General features: G+C 43.3%; 1 protein-coding gene across 10 annotated transcripts in view; it reads left to right on the plus strand.

Moving 5' to 3' along the window:
- The window catches only part of INPP5A (inositol polyphosphate-5-phosphatase A), a 230,852-nt gene that overhangs the window by 125,130 nt on the left and 81,842 nt on the right, over positions 1-23,880 (plus strand). For all 10 annotated transcript variants that reach the window (XM_040703146.2, XM_015289008.4, XM_046943201.1 and 7 more), the window contains exons 5-8: positions 1,896-1,959; positions 5,363-5,466; positions 16,797-16,849; positions 22,913-23,032. In XM_040703146.2, coding sequence (XP_040559080.1) covers positions 1,896-1,959; positions 5,363-5,466; positions 16,797-16,849; positions 22,913-23,032 — 341 coding nt within the window. The remainder of the gene's footprint in view (positions 1-1,895; positions 1,960-5,362; positions 5,467-16,796; positions 16,850-22,912; positions 23,033-23,880) is intronic.

The raw sequence follows: 23,880 nt of genomic DNA on the forward strand, positions 1-23,880 counted from the left end.
TCAAGGATCATGAATCTCCAACCCCCCTGCTGGGCAGGGCCACCAACCTCCCCATTTACTCGACCAGGTTGCCCAGGGTCTCATCCAACCTGGCTTTGAACACCTCCAGGGACGGGGTATTCAAAGCCTCTCTGGGCAGCTGTTCCAGCACCTCACCACTCTCCTGGTAAAGAACTCTCCTGCACTTCAGGCCTGGGTTTTGAGACACCACGGTAAGGATTGCTGGCGCGTGCTGTCAGTTTGGAGCACGGTGCCATTGGTGCCAATTGCAGCAGAGTTCGTAAGCTGTTCTGTAAATCCGACTGCAGCTGTCTGGGAAACATGGCATGGGAGGCATGGAGTATCTGCCAGGAGCTCTGTGGCAGGGAAAAGTGTCCTGAAATCCATGTGTATAAATACCTGAAGAGTGAATGCAGTGAAGTTGGAGCTGTGCTCTTCTCAGGGGTGCCCCTGCCCTGCAGGCGTCTGGCTGAGTCCTGGCACAGAAACCCAGGGACTGTGGGGTGTCTTCCTGGGGGATCTCCAGCCCCACCTGGGTGTGGGGCTGGGCACAGCTCTGGGTTGCTCCGCTGAAGTGAGAGGGACCAGAGGGACCCAGAGGGCTCTGCCAGCCTCAGCCATTCCGGGATTGTGGAATTGTATGTATGCATAGGAAGCTGTCTGCCTTTTGCGCAGGCTGAGCATCATGCCCTGTATTGCTGTCATTCTGGAGGTAGCATTTCAGCTCTTGTTTGTTTTGGGACCTAAGTGCTTGTGCCTGTGAAGTAAGGCGTGTGTTTAAGTGGTATCCTGCACAAAGATGCTTTCTATAATGATGAACTTAAAAATAATCCTTGAATAAAGGCTTAAGATCTCAGAAATCCTTAGAACCGTGGAAAACACTTCAGTATTTGTAAGGAAGGGATACTAACATTTTGCTAAATATGGATGGGCTTGTTATGCTTTTAAAATAGATTTGCTGAGATGGGAGTTTATATATATGGTAGAGATCATTTCTTTGTCTGCGTGCTTTAATTGATCATAGATGAATCATTAAAGCTGTTACAGAACTCCTTATTTGAGTCAGTGTTTGAAGGACGGGCTCTCAGGACTCGATCAGCAGAAGGAGTTATGATTGTACATCCTATCCAAATCAAAATTATGGATGTGTAATATTTTCTGTGGTAACTCATTTTTCATGTTTGTTTTTTGTGGGCAATAAACTCTCCTTCTGCGTATACTTACCAACGCAGCAGTCACGCCAGTGTCAAGATACTTCACATGTATTCAAGCATCTTAACCCCCTGCTAAATACCTTTATGTTTTTTTTCTCTTAAGGTCTGTACATTGGGTGACAGTACTTGTTTCTGTGTGCTGCACCAGTACTGGTAGTAGCACTTGCACTCCAGGTGTGACTCACAGAGGTGAATGTACTGTACTTCCAGTCATTGTCATTGTCGTCGCATCACCTACTAACAGGGAGCTGTATAAGCATGTACAAATATTCCCAACACTCTTGTCAGATGTTCAGTTTTATGCCTGCTCTGCAGTTGGCAGTCATTCACTGTGCACATGGAGATCCTGTAGCTGGCTCTCTAGGGCTATTGAATATCTCAACCCTTCTCTTGTTTCTGCAGTATGCAGTCTGTATGACTAACTGCATCCATCAATTGGGTATTTCTGAAAGTGTGCCTGATTATTGTCCTTACTGTGCTTAGTCAGCTGTTAATGATCTTGTTTATAATTGTGCATTAAGCATCAGAGAAATAGCTAAGGAAGTTAATATCTATTATGAAATGTAAAAAATACATATTATTTCTTATTTGGTTATTTTTTGTTGTTGGAAAGCATGTTGCTTTGGTTTCAGTAAGCCAAAGTAGATGTTTTATACTTTCCTATGTTGTTGTGTTTTACAGGCTCTAGGAAGTTTTTACTTTCTTCATGAATCTTTGAAAAACATCTACCAGTTTGATTTTAAAGGTAAGCAAAGGAATTAAATGCTTTCAATTGTCAACTGGCTTTGTACAGGAAGGCAGTGCTGTCATCTTTTCCTAAAAGCAGTGTCTAGCAGTTTTTCTATGATATGCAGATTTCAGTATAATTCATACAAGTCCATTGACGATAGGCGTTCCTTTTCTTACCTTTTATAGATCTCTTAGAAGAAGTCAATGGACTGGCTGCAGGTTGAAAACTGGTGCATTAATCATTCCCATGCTAAAGGGACCTTTGGATCCATAGAGATCCCTGATGATTTCAGAAGAATTCTCAATGACCACAGGGTTCTTCCGTGTAGACCAGATATAGGACCGAGACCTTAAATGTCCAACAGTGATGGCCATTTTGCAATGCAGCTGAGGTAGATTTATGGCTCAAATTACTTCGGAGCAGTACAGGTCGGTAGGAAAGTGTCATTGTTTCTAACCCACATTGATCCATCAGGTTAGAAGTCTTGCTAAATCTCAGAAGTTTAAAAGTAATGTTAGGCAAGTTACATTATGTATAAGAAATATTGCAGACAATTATTGAATGCTTCCCGAAGGTGTATATAGCAAAGATTATGTAAAATTTATGTTATTTCAGTTGAGAACAGAAATGTTGTGAGCTTCATTTAGCCTCTTGAGCCGAATCACATTAATACTACATCTGGCATCCCATTAATTTGAGACACTGCTAAAATCTTATAACTATGGAGTGAACTAGTTTTCTGAAATGTATGGATACATTATTTTTGTTCTCAGTAGAGACAAATTGTCTCTGCTCATGTAATTGCGGCAGCAGAATCTTTCTTTCTTGAAATATTTGAGTAGTAGTTCCACATATATATCAATTAAAGATTTAGCTGGCATGAGTCCATCTGTCATTGCTGATGTCGGTGCCTAAGGAAAATTTTAGATCTGGTATTATAGGCAGTTCAAAGCATCTTTTATTTCTGAGAGAGCGTGTTGGAGAACTCAACAGTGATGTAGGGACTTCTAATGAGAGATCAGCCTCATTGTCTGGTCTTTTCTCCCACGCTAGAGCAGTTTAGCAGACACTGGGTAATGATAGAGATGTTCTTTAGTGGGTGAACTGTGTGCAGAGTGAAGCTGGGTGTCTAAGGTGTTGCTTCCATCCCATAACTGAATGGTCTGTTGATCCACCAGGCTTGTGAAGCAAAGGAATCAGTAGAGGAGGCAAAGAAGCGTGCATTTTTATTTATGATGGCAATACTCTGTTTATTCATTTTGCCACATGAATGGCTTTGTGTATCATAGTATGTGAGGTGTATCCGCACACCTAATTCCTGATAGTTGCCGCTACAATTGCACCATACCAGTGCTGGAGAGGTAGCAGTCTCTCTGAATTACACCTAAAGCTCCCTCCTCCTGGCCATAGATAGCTGTGTCATAGCTGGCTGTGTCACTCCAGTCACGTTTGACAGAGTGAAATGACAGTTGTGTAAGGAGAGGAAAGGCTTTCTGGCTCTGTACATCATTATTCAACAGCTCATTGGCTGCTGTAGAGTTTTTAAAAGAGAGTACAAGAAGTAAAAAATGAGAAATGAAGTCAGAACTCTCAGGAAAAGTAATTAGTATATGAGAAATAAACAAGTGCTTGTTTCAGAAAACAAACATTTTTAATGTTAGGTGTTTCATTTTGCTCATCAAAACATCTTTAGCAAAGCCTGGTGAGGTGTGAACCATGCACAAAAAGATGTGTTGGGCCCAATTATAACTTGGAATGAAAAACTCCTAAGAAAAATGTAAGGAAGGCCATGCTGCAGTGAAATGGTGTTGGGAATCACCTTCTGGTCCCTGATGTGGAACAGAATCGTGTCCCAATGTTGGTAAAATGTCACCCTGAAGGATTCCATCAGAATGTATCTCATGACTACTCAGATGTTCATGGTGCATTAAGGTCTTAAATCAGAGGTAAAATCCAAATGGATGCATTCTCTGGGCCAGAATTGTGATGAAATTCTGGTTCTACTCAAAAGCTGGCAGAAGAGCTGTGTTTTTATACAGTTTGATATTCAGTTGATATACAGTTTGATATACAGTTGTCAGACACCGCAGAGGTTACTTAGAGTTTAACTTCTGAAAAGATGCTTGCTCTGAAGAGCCGTTGTCCAGCAGAGGGTTTTGCTGACTGGGGCGTTCGGGTGGTTTTGGTCTGCCTCTTGTCCATGGAGCAGTGCTGCAGCTTTGATGAACTGAACAGATCTAGTTTTCTCTGGAGTGTTTTTACTTGGAGGTACATGAGAAGACATGCTTCTTTTCTGCTGGGTTGGTTTGTCAGCAGTCATGTAAATGAGTCACTGGTTCGTAGTTAGCATTGATGTTAACATAAGTTGATGGTAAAATGCCTCCTTTCTGCTAATGTGTTCTGCATCCTGAATGACACCAGGATGTTTTTGCTGGTACTGTTAAACTTACTTAAAGAGGTACATCCATCTGTGGTCTACTTAAAATGGCACATTAGTTTATTGGGATATTTGTTTAGTCTTCCTGGTGGAGCCAGATCTCAAACTGATTGTCACATAAGGAACAATGCTTAATTTTCTTTCCCCTGAGGATAAATTCATACATTACAATTAATGTTTCCTCTGATGATATCAACTGCTTTATTTAGACAACTTAAAGTGACAAGTTTTTAGATTGGTTGGTGTTTTCACCAGATACCCAGTAGAACCAGTATCTTCTGTTTTACTGTATTTAATAAATCCGTCTCAGATCAGTTCTACAGGAATAGGCTGATCAGCCCATGGGCAGCTTGTGTCCTGCTAGGAGCCCACAGGCACTGCTGGGCCCACTCCCGCTGCCACAGCCAGCCCAGCAGAAGGTTTAGGTGTGGCCACGCAATACACGGAGGAAGACTGTCAATGTTGTTGGTTTAAAGCAAAGATATGCTGAATGACTGCATAGTGATTCGCCATGTAAAAGTTGTGATTGCTAATGTGTTAGAATCATCAGGTGATGTTCATAAGTCGGCTTAAAATCTGAGGAGAGCTGCTAGATAAACCAGGCAAATAGTGGTTACTCGTAACAGAATTTGTGTTTTCCACCCTAGCATGCATTGTATTGTTTTTCCTGTTAATTACCCAGTGCAAATGGTTGGATGCTAGCTGAGGATGTAAACATGCATCTCTTGGAAGAGCCGTGTCAGGAAGTTAGAGTGCTAGAGTGTGTGGAGACCTGATCTCCAACACTGCAGTACTCTGAATGGTAAAAATAACGGTGCCACTCACTGCATAGCTTGAGAATGCTGGCTGTATACAACTAGGTGTGCACGCTTTAGTGTTGGTGAATGTTTGCTAAGACCCTACGCGTTACGTAGATGCCACTGCTCTTCCAATGGGTACTGTAAGATACATACATTAAGTTTGCTTTATTTCTTCTCCCAGCTAAGAAGTATAAGAAGGTTACTGGGAAAGAGATCTACTCAGACACTTTAGAAAGCACACCCATGCTGGAAAAGGAGAAGTTTCCACAGGATTATTTCCCTGAGGTACGTACAATCGCATGGAACTCTCCCAGGTGATTTGTTCTGGTTACTTTAGTAGCTGTTCTCAGGAATGTAAATGTTCAAGCCCGAATTGAATTCAGTCTTGATTTTTTTTCTTCTGTTTTTTTTTTTTGTTGTTGTTAGTAATCTGTAACATATTTACAGTCGTTGTGTGAATTTAGAGTTCAAATGGAGTTTTGTGCAGTAGGAAATGCTTGTGAAGGATGGAGACAGTGATGAAAAGTCTTGTTTGTACATTTAAAACCAAAGAAACAGCAAACGGTGCCAATTGCAAATCTGTTTCAGGGAGACTTACTCCCTGACAGGGTGAGACATGGCTCTGAATGGATCCCATTTGTATTCAGCTCTGTAATTGTGGCTGCAGTGCTGCTGGTTTCTCTTTGGCCCTGCTAGGTACTCTGCAGTCACTGCAAGTATGTGGGGATTGTTTCTTACCAGCAGAGAATACGTGAAACTTTCAGGCATATTTGTGTTCCTCTCACACTGCCCTGGCGTTCCCTTCTCTTGCTGTTCTCCTAACAGCTGGGGAGGCTGCGTGTCTGAAGTGGAAGACGGAGGTTCTTTCAAACTCAGAAATGCAAGATAGGCTGCCAGCTTTCTGCCATTGCAATTCCATGTGCAGCTGTGGTCCTTGCTTGCAGTTCTTTTGTTTGAAGTTGAGTTCAGTTTGTTGGTTCTCAAATTTGTGAGAACATCAAGGATGTGGCTGTGTTTAACAGTTGTTGTTGACTACAGACTGGGTGAATATATTTGTTGAATTCCTGTAACAGCTGTGGGTCTAGCTGGTGCAGTGCCACTTTAGTATTAGAAAGAGCTAAATAGACTGTAAGAATTAATTTAGAATTTGTATGTATCCACTCTTAGAGACACTGAAGTAGTACAAGTGTGCTTGGAATGAGATTGCAGAGATGATTTCAACCTGATGGGATGTTGGTTATTGGTTTTTCTTTTCTCGACTTTGATATTAACTTTATTTATTTTCCTCTCTTCTGGAAGGGAAAGTGTCTTTAATGTAGTTGTATGCATGTTTACTTCCTCTAACAAACATCTCAAATATTCTTTTGGAGTTATGTCATTTTGAGGGAACTTAGGCAGTTACTCGGATATTTCTTTTGCTCCTCCATCAGCAATAAGCTGCAGCCGTACAGGTGATTGAGAGCATGAGCAGGATGCAGGCGGTGCTGCAGTGATTTCCTTGTAGTGCTGAGAGCACCAGACAGCAGCACGAGCGCCGCTACTGCACATAACAGCAAGAGGCCAAATTATGCATGGTTCTTCAATCCCTGTGAAGAGTTATGGACTGTTGTTCAGTCCCTGTGAAGAGTTATTCCTGCCGTTACTTCACAGCTCTTCTTCCACCTAAGACTGGCATATATGTAACTGACCCAGCAGTTTTTATTGCTGCCTCAACTGATCTTTGCAGTCCCGTGGGGAAATGGTGGCTTTCCCACCCACACAGTGGAGCAGGGCCTGGGTCTGCTTCTTGTGGCAGCTCAGTGCAGATGTTCCCACGTCTAGTGTTGGAGCAATAGCTTCTGTGTTTGTGTATGGTGCAGCACTACCTTAGGTACAAGAGTGGCAGCACGAGAAACAACTAAATACCTTTTTGAGATCTGTTGCCTTCCTACTGTAATGTTCCTAATCGCTGCATTGCCATCCCATTTTGTACCATGCTCAGCAGCAAAAGCTGTAGAGAGAGGAAAGGGCTCTTTGAGACAGCTGCTGCCTGCCCCAGCAGCACTCTGCATAACAAGGTGCTGCTTCCCACAGGGTGGCTAAACATCACTGCTGGTGGGAAGGCGAGTCACTGTCTTCACGTTTTGCTTCCACACAGCCTTCGCTTTTAGCTTTCATTGCACTTGCCGTACCTCAAGCCTTTCTTCCACCACCTCATTTTCTTTCCCACCGGGCCTGGCTGCCATCGTTGTCAACCCGCAGTCACTCCCCACTGATACATCAGCATATCCCTGAAGCACCTTGAGAGCTCTGCTCCTGCACAGCGCCTCGTGCCGTGCTGCTGGGCTCGTGGAGCAGCTTTATTTCAGAACTTCACACAAGGGGAAGGTGCCAGGGGCTCCCCAAGACTGCAGTTATGCATACAGGAGCAGCACTGATATTTGCAGTCCTGTGGCTTTCTGTGCTCATTCAAGCCAGCATAGTTTTTGTTTGGCTTGAAGGATTAAAAAACAACCGTGATGGTTTTTACATTAGACTGTTTTTCTTTTTGGATGGAAGAGCAGGGAGTGTCTGAAGCAGACAGCACAGCAACAATGAGCAAACAGATGACATGGTTTTGCTTCTATTACACACCTTGCATGGTATTCTTAAAAGTAAAATTAAACCCTGTGATTACCTACTATTGGCAGCCAAATGCTGCTAGTAATGGAAATGCTACTAATGCTACTAAATGCTACGAATTGAAAGACCAGAAAATGATGTGTACTTTGAGAATAGGAGTTGACACAGCAGAATGCATGCGCAGGTACCACATTTGCATGCTCTTGTATGTTTTAGCCAGGCTGCTCATATTGCATTTACAATGTTTTTGTGTGAGAAATGGTTTAAGACTGATTTCTTTTCTCTTTATTACTGCCGCTTAAGGATGATCTAAAAGTAATTACAATGATTGAGGCATAATGCAATTCAAAATAATTACAGCCCACTGCCTATAAAACTAACAAAACTTTCTGTCCTGATTTATGGGTCCTCTTGGCTAGGCATGAGACTCAAATGATGCCTTTGGGAGCAACACTCCAGATAATGTTAGGCCATTTAAAAAAAAGCAGATTTGTGTAGTCTATCAGGCCTGAGTAATTTTTTTTTCTCATAGTGAGAAATTGGTTGTTATCATAGATCACAGATACTGCTCAAAGCTCTTATGAAAGATGAATTAATTTCACTAATGCTTTAATGCAAACCTTTCATGGAGAAGGCTGTATGGTGATAACCTTACTGCAGGCTCTCCTTTCTCAGTGATGATTTATGTTGTCTTTTAGTAGATGAAACTGCCTGTATTCACAATCCATCTGCTGGCTAAAGGAATCCTATTAACAGAGGATCTGGGAAGAGACTTAATATTGTGAGGTGAAAGATGTGGTATCCCCTGTCTGGGACGTGAAGTTGGAGGGTTTTTTCTATTTTAAAATGTTGATACGTCTCTGAGAGAGCACAGATGATCTATGTCATCTCTGCCTGTTTTCGTACTGCTTTACAGATGGTGGGTCTGCCAGTGAGAGTTTGTTAAAGCCAACGTAAAGAGCGTTTCTTTAAAACCTGCAGTATGAAGCACTTTTCTCTTCCCTGGGATATGGTTCATCTCTAAATGCTGTTTCCAAGATTTCCCTTTTCTTTCCAAATAGTCTACTTGGGAATATTAAAGCGCATCAATGACCTGGAATGTCTGAGACTGCTGTTCAGCTGCAGTGTGTATATAAGGTGAAGGACCACATTTTTATACTTCAGAAGCTAAACTGTTTCAACGTCCGGGTTGTGTTAGGCTCAGAGCTTACTAACTTTTCCTTTCTTAATGTTAAATAAATGAATTATTAACGTTAAGTAAGTGAAATAATTCATTGAAGCTAAAGGAATTTATTGTTTTCAAGCTATTAACATCTAACAGTAGTTTACAGATTAGAATGGGGAATATACGAATTGCACATTAACACAAATGCCATTGTGGATACAGAGGCATAGGTGTCCTGGCTTTATCCAGCCTGGGCTGAGCAGTACCTTCCTCAGATCTCCAGCATCAGCTGCTGCACCTCCTTGGCTTCCTGTGCTGCCTTTCTCTGGTGCTGCTGATTTTGCATTAGGCCCAACCTATCATGTTTCCATCCACCACTATTGCTTTTGTAATTATTTCAAAACGTGTGCTCCAATAGCAATGTAATTTTGCTGTATAGATATGTCCTGAAGAAGGTCTTAATTGAATGGAAATGGGATCAAATGCTGAGCTAGCCTTATCCTGAAAATAACAGCAAATACACTGCAGGATCAGAGCTCTGATCTTGTTGTTTGGGACAGGTCATATAGCACTGCTGTGCCTGGCAGTCCCATGTGTGGCTGTCATGTTATCACCTTGCTGCTCTTGCCTTAATAATATGAAGTTTATTATTGCTACCCCTAACGGCTGTGGCACTTTCAGAAAGCTTTAGTTAAAGTGAGCTACAAAACTACTATTGTATTTTGCTTTGGGAGTCTTAAAATTTAAGTCCATCGTATGTATTCCTCTTGACCCCACTTTTTCTGTCCAAAAGAAAAGAGCTCCTATACATTTAAATGTGTTTTGGAGAGTTCATTGAAACACAGGAGAGAAAAAAAGACCTTGAAGATCCTCTAGTTCCAATCCCCCAGCCGTAGGAGAGTTTCCACCCACTGCACCAGGATGCCAGGCTCCCATGCAACCTGGCCTTGATTGCCTGCAGGGATGGGGCACCCACAACTCCTCTGGGCAACCTGTTCCAATGCCTCACCACCCCCTAAGTAAAAAATTTCTTCCTAACATCTAACCTAGATCTCCCCTCTTCTAGTTTAAAACTGTTCTTTCCTGTCCTGTCACTATCAGACCGTGTAAAGAGTCAGTCCGTCTTCTGCTTGCAAGCTCCGGCTGCTATGAGGTCTCTCCGGAGCCTTCTCTTCTCCAAGCTAAATAAGCCCAACTCTCTCAACCTGTCTTCATAGGAGAGATGCTTCAGCCTTTCCATCATCGTTGTGGTCCTCCTCTGGACCAACATTTCTCCTATACTGGAGGTCCCAACCTTGGACACAGTACTGCAGATGGGGCCTCACAAGGGCAGAGCAGAGTGGACAGTCACCTCCCTCTCTCCCTGCCACCATCCCTCTTTTATTGAAGCCTAGGATACTGTTGTCCTTCTGGGTTGCAAGTGTACACTGCTGGCTCATGTCCAGCTTTTCATCCATTAGGACCTCCCATGTCTTTCTCCCTAGGGCTTCTCTCAATGAGTTTTTCTCCTGGTCTGTCCTCATATCTGGGATTGCCTCAACCCAAGTGCAACACTTTGCACTTGGCTTTATTAAATTTCATTAGATTCTCATGTGCCCACTTTTCGAGTGTCCAGGTTCCTCTGGGTGGTGTCTTTCCCCTCTATTGTGACAGCTGCACCATTCAGCGTGCTGTGATTAGCAAACTTTCTGAGGGTACACTCAATCCCATTGCCTATGTCATTGATAAAGATGTTGAAGAGCACTGGTCCCAAGACATACCCTTGGGGGACACCACATGTGACTGGCCTCCACCTGGACATAGGGTCATTGACGACAACCCTCTGACTACAACCATCTATCCAAGTCTTTATCCACCTAATAGTCCAGCCTTCAAATCTGTATATCTCCACTTTAGGGATAAGCATGTGGGGCAGGACCATGTCAAAGGCCTTGCACAAGTCCAGGTAGACAACATCAGTTGCCTTTCCTTTCTCCACCAATGCCATCCCTCCATCAAAGAAGGCCACCAGATTGATCAAGCATAATCTGCCCGTGGTTGAAGCCACAGTGGCTGTCTCGGGTCACTTCCACATGTCACATGTGCCTTCACATCTCTTCCAGGAGTATCTGCTCCATGATCTTCCTAGGCACAGAATATGGGAAGGGGGTTTCCCTTTTTCCAGTCATCAGGGACTTCACCTGACAGCTGCGATTTTTCAAATATGATGGAAAGAAGCTTGGCAACCATATCAGCCAGTTCCTTCAAAACCCTGGGAAGCATGTCGTCTGGCCTTATAGACTTGTACACATTCAGCCTCGTGAGGTGGTTTTAGACTTGCTCCACTCTTACACTCTTTTGCCCCCCCCCACTTAGAAGTTCAGGGACAGAAGAATGTGAGAAGCCTGACTAGCTGTGAAGGCCAAGGCAAAGAACTCATTAAGTACCTCAGCCTTCTCCATGTCTCAGGAAGCCAGCTCTCCCTTTTCATTTACATGGGGACGTACACTCTCCTTCACCCATCTTGTCTGCCCAATGTATCTGAAGAAACCCTTCTTGTTTTTTACATCCCTCGCCGAGATCAGTTTTATTCCTTGGCTTTCCTGCCATCCCTGCCCATCCAGATAGCAGCCCTATGTTCTTCCCAGGCAGCCCATCCCTGCTTCCATTGCTTATACTTCTTTTTTTCCCTCAGCCTGGCCAACAGGTCCTTGCTCAGCCTTGCTGGTTTCCTGCCTCATCTGCCTGATTCCCTATACCTGGGGGATGGTGAGCTCTTGTACTCTCAGAAGGGCATCCTTAAAGTGCTGCCGACTCTGTTCTGTTCCTTTGTCCCTAAAGGGAGTTTCCCAGGGGATTTCATCCAACAGTTCCTTAATTTGGGACATTGCTTGCTGTGTTGGGTGTTCTTGCTGTTTGGTATTTGGCCATGTCAGATACAAGATTTGCCATCTTCTCTATGAACTACAGTGTCCCTTTAAGAAGCTGCGATTACAGCACAGTCATTGCCACTTTAATATGTCTTTCCTTCGTGCCCCTGCTTTGTATGGTTGAATAAACCCTTGCTGGGTCACTCTTTAATTTGATATGGTTCCTCTCAGTAAAATGATGGAGAAAAGATGAATTAAGGCTCTGTGCTAGTTGTTATCAATCATGGTTTGTGTGCATTACTTATTGCTAACAGTGCTTTTTGACATTAGCCCTCTATAACCTCTCTCTTCATGTTAATGTTGTCTGGAGGTCCTTTTACCCGATGTAGCAGAGGTTATTTATGTAGGTGGTGCTTCTGGGGGGTTTCAAAAGGTCAGCGCGATCTCCTGAGAGACTCTGTTCACAAAGAGAGGACTGACGGAATGTAATGCAAGTTTTCAAGTTGTGATTTTTTTTTTGAGAGCTTCTAATAGGGAGGTGTCAGAATTTGAGTGAGTTTTAGTATTACTAAAGCAAGAGTTGAAAAGTAGCATCTAAGATATACTACTGTTCTTAAAACCACTATTTGCAATGTATGCATGAGGAAATGCCAAGCTGCAGTAAGAAATTCCTGTATTATATCATGTCAGAAAACAAACTGTGTTGCATGTAGCTTTTAATTGGCTTGTATTAAAGAAGACTTGCCTGAAACAGAGTAAGGCAGCAGAGCCTAAGACTGGGAATACCTTAAACTGAAATTACTTCTGTTGGTGCAGTAGTCGGTGACAGAGTCATAGCAAAGGCCTGCAGGAGGCCTGCCAAAGAAGGGGGTGATGATTGATGGCAGGACTCTTGGTCTCATGTGCTTTGGTTACATAAAACCTTAATCTCATTGTACATATGTGAGTATATGGCAGCAGGCAGGGCACATCTAAGGGAGAAAGAGATCTGACTGATGTTATGGTAAGGCCTCTCTGTCATCTGAAAAGGGGGAGGTTCTGGAGAACTGTGGAACGTGAATGTTACAGCTGTTTTCAAGGAGGGTCCTGGGTAGCCATCCTGTCCTTGTCTATGGGAAGAGGACAGAGGAGGTCTTTCTAGATGACCAGCTGGGAGCTGGGGATGGCTTACAGGGTGGTGGTCTGTGGTGCCAAGTGTGGCTGGTGGTGATCCTCCAGACCATGCTGGGGTCGTTACTCTTCGGCATCTGTTTAACTGCTTAGACAACAGGATGGAGCACAGCTTTGCAGATGATGTCAAGTCAGAGTAGCAGAAAATATGGTGGAGGACAGGGCTGCTGTTTAGAGGAACCTCAACAGGCTGTAGAAGCAGCTTGATGGGAATGTTTGGTGAACGTTAATGCTAAGTATCCCCATACTGGGATGGGGTAACTTGTAAAGAAGTACAGACTGACTGTCCTAAAAATAGAAAAGCACCAGGGTCTTGGACAGCAAGTCTGACATGAACCAGCACTGTGCTCTGGCAGCACAGAATGCTAGCAGACTCCCAGGATGTGTCAGGTCCCTGGAAGGGACTCTTCTCTATTTGCTACTCTTTGAGGCCAGCGTTGTGTTTCCAATCTCTTGCTTGAGAACCCCTGTACCAGACAAACATGGGCAAAACAGAACAAGCGTAGCAGAGGCACCAAGCTTGTTGGGGCTGAAGTGGAGATGTGGGAGTCTGGAGAGATGGTCTGCGCTGAGTGAGAGGCTGGGATGGGGCCTTTGGACGGGTGGGACGAGGCTCTGCTGGGTACTGTGCAGCAGCAGGACAAGGGGCAGTGGTCACCAGCTGACTGACTGGATTAGGGGGCTGGATTTCACCCTGTGGATAAACACTAGAAGAGAGGCAGGCCCAGGTGGGTTATGGAATCAGTGTCCTTAGAGATGCTCAAAACCCAACTGGATATGGCTGTAAACAACCTAATATGATTGGCTGTGTTTCAGTTTTACGTCTTTTGAAGTGTCTATTATGTTGCCAGAGAGGAGAAATAACAAATGAAAAGTGACAGCTCAATTGAAGATGCTATTGTGGGCTGCATCATAGGCTTGGACTATTTGATTTTAAGTTTTGTGTATTATTCTGTAGGAACTAGGATCAATACAGTTATTTTTAAGAGTGAAATAAGTGTCCCTTTTTTCACTGAAATTAAAGCCGATGATGAATGCTGTCAGTATTTAACATTTTTTTTCAGTGTTTTCCTTTTGAAATTGAAATTTGCCAAATCTCAACGCATAACAGTGTTACCATTATCATCACAGAACCTATGAATAAAAAGAACTTTATTGGATTATGGGATTTATAGTTTAACCGTGAAAGCTGGGCTATCAGGAAGTGTTGGTGTTTTATAGCTCCAGCCTACCCTTCCTCGGTGGATCTGAAGTACTGCCACAGCCACAGAAATCTTTTGAAGTGGAGTAGATATTTATTCACAACCACGAGTGTTCTTCCTCAGTAGAGCTACAGTTTAAGAAAAGTAAAGAATTGGGATCTCCTCAGGGGAAAATGGTAAGGATGTGGAGAAGTTATTTCATCCCTGAATGCGTGTTCATCAGCTGATTTAAGAGTAGGAAACTGGTAGGGTTTTCCACCTGAATGTAACCTTTCTAGACCTAAACAAGTTTTCTTGCTTTCGAAAGTACAAGTTCTTAAAAAAATTGAAGCACCCGTAAGTATCAGCAAAAGAAAGGCATAAGAAAATACAGAGTCTCTGAAGCAAATAGGAGGAAATGTTTCTTGACACATCCTGGAGTTGTGTCCAAAGAGAGAGGTCATGGATAGGGAGGTGGATAACTTCACTGAGCGAGTCAGAAATATTGAATTGTTGCAGTCTGAGGTTCTCATACCTGGTCTTATCAAAACCATTTATTTCAGTCCATATCAGATAATTAATATCAGATTTGTTAAGCTATTTTACTCCCTCTTATTTATGTCCAGTAAGTACACTGCAAGCCAATTGTAAGTAGAGACACGAGCAGAATAAAGCTATTCAGTGTGTCTGCATGGTATCAAATACCATGTAGATTCACCAAGGTAAAGTACTTCGTTGTTAGTCACCATCCTCGGACTCAGCAAGTGCTGGGAGGACCATCTTGTGACGTCCATTGCTGTAGCAATTGCAAAGCTGATACAATTCCTGTGGAAGTGCCTCAGACCTCCTTTGCTGGGGCCAGCACAGCCAGGTGCTCAGGTGGGCACTCAGGTGGTGGCTCTCCTTTAGCCCTGGCAGTAAAATGGGGCTTCAGCCACATCGGCAGGACGGGCTCACACATTGCAGAAAGGCTGTTCTGAAATTAGCACTGGAAGAAACAAGTGCTAACATCAAGTTTCCTAACGTTTGTAGTGCATAAATGAGCATAGAGTTATGCTGTCAGATTTTGTAGACAGCTTTTTACTTCTCAGTTTTGCAGCATGCAGGGAACACTTTCTGTGAGGTGACAAGCACTGTAGTTGAGTGTGGCCCATGAAATAAGCTGTCACCAGTAATTTTGTGCTTTTTTCTGGGTTTGGATAGAAGAACTGCACATAAGTAAGTATGTTCTCATGTTCAGGCTTTCAAGAATAAAACATTATGAGTTCAGTAAAATAAACATTTAAAAAATCTTCTTGAGCATATTTGGGATGCAACGATAATCCTGGTGTGAATGGAGCGCTGATGAAGGGTGCAGGTGTGTGTTAAGTCCATCCTGAGTGCTGCTGCAGAAATGAAGGTGGTTTTTGTTGTTACTGTGTTTGTGCATAAGGAGGGGAGGAGATGGGAGATGAGTAACTGTTGTTGTCTGATGGTAGTTGTGGAACAAACTGTTTGGGTGCTGTGACGGAGCTGGCTATCTCAGCAGGATATTGGACCTGGAAATTCCATGAGGACTGTCTATTCACATGAGGTGGCTCAGTAGAATTGGGGTGTCTGTTCTGAATGCTATCGACAGTGCCTTAGGAGAAGTCTACTTTTGCCCAAGGAGGCTGTGGATGCCCCATCCCTGCAGGCATTCAAGGCCAGGCTGGATGTGGCTCTGGGCAGCCCGGTCTGGTGGTTGGCAACCCTGCACATGGCAGGGGGTTGAAACTGGATGAGCATTGTGGTCCTTTTCAACCCAGGCTGTTCAATGAAAGCACAGGGAGTGGTACCCTGACTCTGAGGAGTGCTGTGCTATGGCTGATGCCTTGTAAGTCATAAGTATGTGCGGTCTCTTGCTACACAATCATTGGCATCATTATTTAGGCCTGTCTGGTACAATATTCATTACCTGAGAACATTCACCTAGCCCCACATCCATTGTTAACGGTGAATAAATAGGATGCAGAATCATGTCTTTCTGTGGGAGGCTGTAATTTATGGCCATGGCTTAGGAGTGGTGCTGAAGAAATCCTTTTACTGTTCCAGAAGTACACTGGCAGGTGCCCTGGCAGGTGCTGATTTGTGGCTTTCTTGCGGATGTTGCAGTGTTGATAAATGTAATATTTTACCATTATTTAAACTCCCTTTAACTTTTATTGAAATACTAGGTGGGTTGGCTAAGCAGGAGAAATAGCTTTCCAGCACATCTCATTCATTTTAATTTGATGTAGATCTATGATAAGATTTTACAGTTCAAGTAAAATCACAAAGAAGCAAGAGTATTTATGCAGAGACAGTAAGAGTTCACCAGTTTAGAGCAAACATCAGTAGAGTTGTAAAGCATTATTAATGGGTTATCTTTCATCTGTAAACAACCACCTAGGTCTGTATTCATTTTACACATAAATTTGTAGCTACAGTGCAGAACCAAAAATATAAATAATTCCAGGATTTGTGAGAAACTGTGTGTGTTTTCAGGCTTCCTTGGTCAGTGTGTAGTGCTTTTTAGATTCATTGTGTGGATTAATTTTGTTTTATTTGCTTCTTTGTGTAAATACATTTTGCTTTCATCACAGTAACCTTTTGCTTAAGATAACTGATTCTTATTTGTTTATTTTTCAGTGCAAGTGGTCCAGAAAAGGCTTCATTCGAACAAGGTGGTGTATTACTGATTGGTACGTTGCCTCTTCAGCTTATTTCTGACTACATGTATTGTATGCATTTTTATCGGCAGCTGTCTCAAGTAAGATATTCATATACACGAAGAATAAATTAGTTTCAAAGCAGTTACTTGAATTTATTATTTATTGAGTACATAATGCTCTATAAGTTGTAGTGAGGCATGTCAAAATGTGATTTTAATATTGACACACGTGTGCAGGTATAGCATGGGATAATTCACTTCATAAGCAGTCTTTTGACCAAGCATGATCAAAGCCTTTCAGTGTCTGTGACCCAGTCCTGGCTGTGCAGTCACGGTGCAGAGCTGAAGGCATCCCCAGCCCTCCCCATCAGGCCCAATGCGTCCAACAGTCTGCAGCATCTTGCCCAGTGCAGACACTGGTTGTAGGCAGGTGCAGCCCTCCCCTCTGGGGTTTATTAGGGAAACTGCTGTTCTTTATGAGCTCTTGAAGCCAGCCATTTAAGGCCCCATCCAGTTTCCACTGAAGCTGGTGGAGGGACTCTACTTTTACTGAATGCAGCTTTTTGACACCAGTTACTACTATGGTATTTTTAATGGAACGGAACTTTTATTTGTCATATTCAGGTCAGGAATCCCATTTTAAACCCAAGGCATGGTCCTGTTCTCTATGAGCCTGCTTATTCTCATCCAGGGTAAAATAAAGCACCTGGCAGCCCACCACTCACCGACCAGATTTGATGAAGGGGCAGCAGAGAGCAGGTAGCACATCTTCCATCTTTGTGCTCATGGGCTGCTTCAGAAATAACCCACCAAGCGAGTTTGATATAACCTGCCTGAAAACTGTCCCACATAAGATGTGTGAAAATCTGCGGAAGAAGAAACATTTTTACTCTTGGGATTATCCAACAGCCTAAACAAACCTTAAGGAGGTCAGAGTTGAGGGCAGCAGAGAACTGTATGAATACAGAAGTTGAACATCCTTATGTTGTATGTTAGCAGACTTTCTTTAGAAAGTAGTACCAGCTAGTATTGACTGGAGGCATATTTCATAACTGAAGCTATTTACTGTGTTTGAAAATACGTCTTTAATAACAGTAATATTAACATTAGTATTAATATATGTAGGAGAGAGCAGCTGATTGTGCAAAAACTGTATCTGAGAGAGCATGAATATCCTCCTTGTCTTCACACAAGGAGAGTTCAGTAAACCCACAGGTAGCTTAAAATTCTCTTGTCCCACCTGGAAATCTGACGACACTTCCACCATTTAGTCATTGTTCTGGTCTTTACTGCTTATTTTTGTTACAGTCACCTTAACACACATGACCATTCGATCTCAAAGTCTTGAGCTCTTGCTCATGCAAGCTCTTGGTTGTTTGCATAAGTGTGTTTATTAGACTAAGCAAACAATTTGTGAGAACTGAGAGAGCAGCAATCTTTTGCCCTTTACAGACTTTGTTTTGACCCAGAAATCAGACAGGTAGCTGCTGGATAATTTAAGTTCTTGTTAATTTTTCTGTATCTATATAACACGACACATGACTCTGCCAGTAGAGACCTAATGATGTGGGAGGCACCAGTTGCTAATCTGGCCTTTTCTCTTACATTACAAGAATTTTCTCCATTTGCAAGAAAAAAACAAACAAACAAAAAAACCAAATCCTAGGCATTTATGAGAAAAAAAAAATAAAGCTTTTCATGATTAGATGTGTTTTGTTGCAGGTTGGTAGTTAAAAAAAAAAAAAAGTGCTTTTTGGAAGGAGAAGTCTGTAGCCAGATGTTCAGATCTGTTAATATACCATGCTTACTTTTCACAAGGGTGTGTTGGGAAGTAAGAGTGAGTGGACTCCCAGCTTTTTGTGATCTGTGATGAGGTGAGATATGGTGGTAGTTTCCTGTTTGGAATAGTCTATGAATACTGTCCACATGATCAAGCAGTATCTCAAAGGCTTCTAAGGGCAAGTTGAAGAGGCAAGTTTTGTGTGAATTCTTGAAGGGAGCTAATAATTTTAACTGCCTGGGAAAGCATCATTATAGGATGTATGTTGTGCCAAAAAGAGAGGGTTTCCAAAACAACAAGGAAGTTACCTTATTTTAAAAAACTATCCTCTTCCTCCTCCATTACTTGGTGATCTGCCCTGGTTGAGTTCTGCTCTGAATCCAGATTTTTCATATCCATTATTCTTCATGAGCTTACTGTTAGTATAAATGTGAGGAATTAAGAAATTCTTTAAAGGGAATTTAAGGGCCACTCTTGAGATTTCATTTTAAGAAATGGAAAGCATTTAAGAAAGCTTTCCATTTGGATGTAAAGCTGTTACATGAGCCAGCAATGTGGCCACATCTAGGCACAGTAATACTGGTGAGACCTTGCCAGTGCAGAGTAGAGGGGCAGATTCACCTCTCCTGACCTGCTGGCCATGCTTCTTTTGATGTAGCCCAGGATGCAGCTGGCTTTAGGGCTATGAGGGCACAGTGCTGGCTCATGTCCAGCTTGCCATCCATCAGTACCCCCCCCCCCCCCCCCCCTCCCAGATCTTTTTCAGCAGGTCTGTGCTCTACGCTTTAATCCCCCTGCTTGTATTGGTAGTTGGGGTTGCCTCGACCGAGGTGCAAGATCTTGCATTTGAATTTGTTGAACCTCATGAAGTTCACCTGTGCCCACTGCTCAGGCCTGTCTGGGTCCCTCTGGGTGGCATCCCATCCCTTTGGTGTGTTGACTGCGCTCCACCACTTGGTGTCATAAGTAAAGATGCTGAGGGTGCACTCGACCCCACTGTTGATGTCACTGATGAAGGTATTAAAGAGTATTGTCCCCAGCACCGACCACTGGAGGACACCACTCGTCAGTCATCTCCATCCAGACTTTGAGCCATTGACCTCCACTCTCTGGACTCGATTGTTCACCCATCAAATCCATCTCTCTCCAGTTTGGAGAGGAGGATGTTGTGGGGTACTGTGTCAAAGTCCTTAATGAAGTCCAGATAGATGACATCAGTGACTCTTCCCTTGTCCATTGATGCAGTGACACCATCATAGAAAGCCACTAGGTTGGTCAAGCAGGATTTGCCCATATCACCTCCCTGCCTTCTGTGTGCCTTAGCATAGCTTCCAGGAGGATCTACTCCATGATCTTCCCCAGCACAGGTGAGGCTGACAGGTTGGTAGTTCCTAGGGTCGTCATCTTTTTTACCCTTTTTAAAAACGGGTGTGATGTTACCTTTTTTCCTGTCACCAGAGACTTTACCCAGTTACCATGACTTGAGAGTGGCTTGGTGACTACATCGGCCAATTCCCTTAGGACTCTGGGATGCATCTCGTCAGGACCCAATACATCTCTACTATAAAGGGGAAAGTTGTTTTTGAAATTTGAAATCCTTGGAAAGGTAATCCATCACATGCTAGAGCTGAGCTGTGATTTACTTTGCTGAGAACTGGGGAAGCGGAAAGGAAGGCCAGGGAAGAGGGGTGATGCTGAGAGGATGTGCAGTGGATGTTTCTGGGAAGAAAAGGCCAGAAATCCTTGGAAGGCTCTGGACTGAGCCCAAATAGTGGTCCTCAGTGAAGGAGAGAAATGAGACCATGTCTTTCATTGCTTAATCTAGTAGTAACTCTGCATGTAGCTTAAGCTGAGGTGAAGAGTGCATGGTTTTAGAGCTCTTCACAAGTCATTGTCTTGCTTCTGCCGTTAGGGGGGTATATGTACAAAACACAGCAATTGGAAAAGTAGAGTGTACTGAGTGGCATTTCTGTGGTGATGAGCATGGCTTCAAGGGGTCTGTGGCAGGACAACCAAGGAACTGTTTGCCTGCAAAGGGGAGCTGGCAGACCCGTTGTCCTTGGGGGACACCTCAGCTCCCAAGGACGAAGACAGTGCTGAGCCTCTTGGACAGAGAGCATAGAGCTGGTCTGGTCTGAGCACCTCATCCTGCCCAACTGTGTCAGCAGGACAGGACCCTTGCTGGAGCAGAGGCAACTTAATTTTGCTTCTACTCTTCCTGTAACTTTTTTGTGATCTAAGTGCTGGCTACTTTTGACCAGCTGCACCTGGACTTCATTGGCATTTTTTCTGTATATGAGAACAAAGCCTTTTGAACAGCACAAAGCTGCTGCAGGGTAGGGTCAGACTGGGCATAAGGAGAAATTTCCTTACTCTGAGAGCGATCAAGCTAGGTTCAGGCTTTCCAGCAAGGTGGTTGATGTCCCAACAGTGTTCCAGAGGCATTTGGACATTGCCCTCAGTAACATGCTCTGACATTTGGATTGCCCTGAGGAGGTTGGCCCACAACCCTTCAACCATTCTGTTCTATTCTAACAACAAAAAAATTTTTTTTAATACACTAGCCATAATTTTAACATGTAGCAGTAATTTGCAGGTAGGGTCTGATGGAACATACCACGTTCTCGTTTTCTGGAGGGGAGGGCTGTTTATCTACATCTGTTGGGCCAAGAGTATTCAAAGTTTTCTGCTTTCATTGTGACTTACCATGGCCAAAAGAGATTAATTGCAAACCAGTGAGATGGTGTCGGTTTTGAAAACACTCGCCAGGTATCCGGGGTACAAAAGGTCACAAGCAAAGAAAATGCAAACTGGGATGCCAGCTTGAATGTAACAGTTTCACAGATTTCTTTTTGCTACTCAAGTGGGTCCTGTCTGTGAGCAGTCAAAAACTAGAGTTCGTTAGGACAGCTTGCACTCCAAGTGGCTCTCAACCCACTCTAAGTGATACCTACTGTGTGATTAACATGGTGAAAATAATACATTTCTCCATGTGAGCATGGTAGTAACAGAAAATTCCTTCTGTGTGAAGGTTTTCTGCCTCAGTGAAAAGTGGGAGTGTGTGAAGTGATTTAAGGCACAAGAGTGCAGTTGCGTGCAGGTGTGTTGTCAGTCTGGTGGTATTCCTCTTATAAATGCCATTATCAGCCAAAATCAGCCAAATCTTGTGCAGTCTTATAGCAAATTCCAGTCCCTGTGTCAAAGAGTGTACACTTTAATACTGAGTATGTTATCAACAGCCCTCGCAGCAAGAGGATGGGAAAATAGGGTGAGCATGCAGTGATCACAAGAAGCCACTTAGCTTTTATGCAGGAGGGTAAAGGAAGGATTTCTTTGTCACAGGGGCTTTAAGTTGGTTTCATTGATCAATAAGGAGCTTTCAGCATATCCTATTTCTCTTCTTCCCCACCCAACTCCATATCCATTGAACTTCCTTCGCAGCAGTGCACTGTATTTCAGGGCTCTCTGTCAGGCTCTGGCTGAACTGCAGGGCAGCACTCAGCTCCTGCTGGTTGCTCCCGAGGGTGAGGTGGTGCTTCCCAGCCAGAGCGCTGCCAGCAGCTGTGTGGGGCGGCCATGAGCTGTGGCTGAGCCAGCGGCCGGCCAGGCCAGGGGACTGCTGCCCACTGACTGCCTCGTGCCAAGTAGTGACGGATGGGTCAGTGCTCCTGGCTCTCAGGGTAGAATAATGCAAAGCAGTGACATTTTACAAATTTTGCTTGTTTTCCGAGGCCAGCTCCTCATCATGCCAGCACAGCTGGAGCCGCGCTCCTTGTGTCCTTGTCTGTGCTGGAAGTACCGTGCAGATTGACCACTGCTGTCTTGGCAATCTCTGTGCAGGGATTGAGGAGAAGTTGCAGTTGCACAGTTTAGCCTTTAATGTCAGCAAAATTCTGTATCAGTAGCTTTTCATTTTGTTCACTTCACACTTCAGGTGTTTAACCACAACATGTAAACTTGAAGTTGTTTTCTACACACCCAATTTTGGTTTTTAATCATTTTAGTGAGAGAGTGGTGCTCAATTACCATGAATTATAACAGAAGAAAAGCTTTTCATTTTCATATTATGCATATTTTATGCAGAATCCTACATGCAGTTTTATCTGTAGATGACTTAGCATAAGTTTTATGGTACTTATTGACAATTGTCTGGTGATGATAGCTTAATTTGCATGGTCTATGTGAGTACATCTTAAAGGCAGCGTATGGGAAAATATATTGTTACTGTGTTGAATGCTTTGCTGATGCAACAAATGTTTTTTTCTTTTATCCTGAGTCATTTTATTTTTTTTCCTTTTTTTTTTTTTGTCATAGTGCCTTTGACTTGGTAAACATTCATCTTTTCCATGATGCTTCCAATTTAATTGCTTGGGAAACAAGCCCATCGGTTTACTCAGGAATACGGCATAAGGCTCTTGGCTATGTGCTTGATAGGTATGTATTGGCCTCTCTATCATCTTCTGTGTTCATAAACAGTTTATAAAACATGTTCCAGAAGGCATATTTAGAAATGTAGAGATTTTTATTCTGTGAACTGAAAATAGTCAGACTATGTAAGAATTTTCTACGCAGTGTCAATTACAGATCAGTTTATAACTATTCTTCTAAGATAAATTAGTAAGCTTGAAGGATCACTCTGAGGTCACCAGAACTTGTAAGGGAGAAAGTAGATGTTATAAAAATACATGTTAGTTAGCTTATTTTTAGTCTGCATGGGGTCTAATAAAGCTGAATTTCTTGTTTTCAGTTAAAGCATAATAGAATAAGATTGGAAATTGGTAAAAGGCTCTGCCCCAGAGGGCAGTGGGCACAGCCCCAAGCTGCTGGGGCTGAAGGAGTGCTGGGACACTGCTCTCAGATGTAGGGTTGGCGTGGTGCTCTGTGGGGACAGGGGTTGAGCTCGGTGATTGCTGTGGGTCCCTATCAGCTCAGGATGATCTGTTACTCTTTGATTTTAGCGATTGTGGTTGGAAGAGACCTTCGGGGGTCTCTTGGCCATCCTCGTGCTCAGAGCAGCGCTGACATTAATACTGGGCCAGGTTGTGCTAGGCTTACCCAGCTGAGTTTGAATAGTTCCACGTGCAGTGATTTACATCTTCAGTGGGGCACCTGTTAATGTGTTTGACCATCCTTTTTGTGACTTTGTTTTCCATAATATCCACTCAGGATTTCCCTCAATGTAATTTGTATCCATTGCCACTCATCTTTTAGTTTGCGTTGCTGAGGAGAGTCCAGCTGTGGCTCTTCTGTAACCATGCAGGAGACAGAGCCTCCCTTGGCCG

This window comes from Gallus gallus, chromosome 6 (assembly GCF_016699485.2).
Source record: "Gallus gallus isolate bGalGal1 chromosome 6, bGalGal1.mat.broiler.GRCg7b, whole genome shotgun sequence".
Classification (NCBI taxonomy): Eukaryota; Metazoa; Chordata; class Aves; order Galliformes; family Phasianidae; genus Gallus; species Gallus gallus.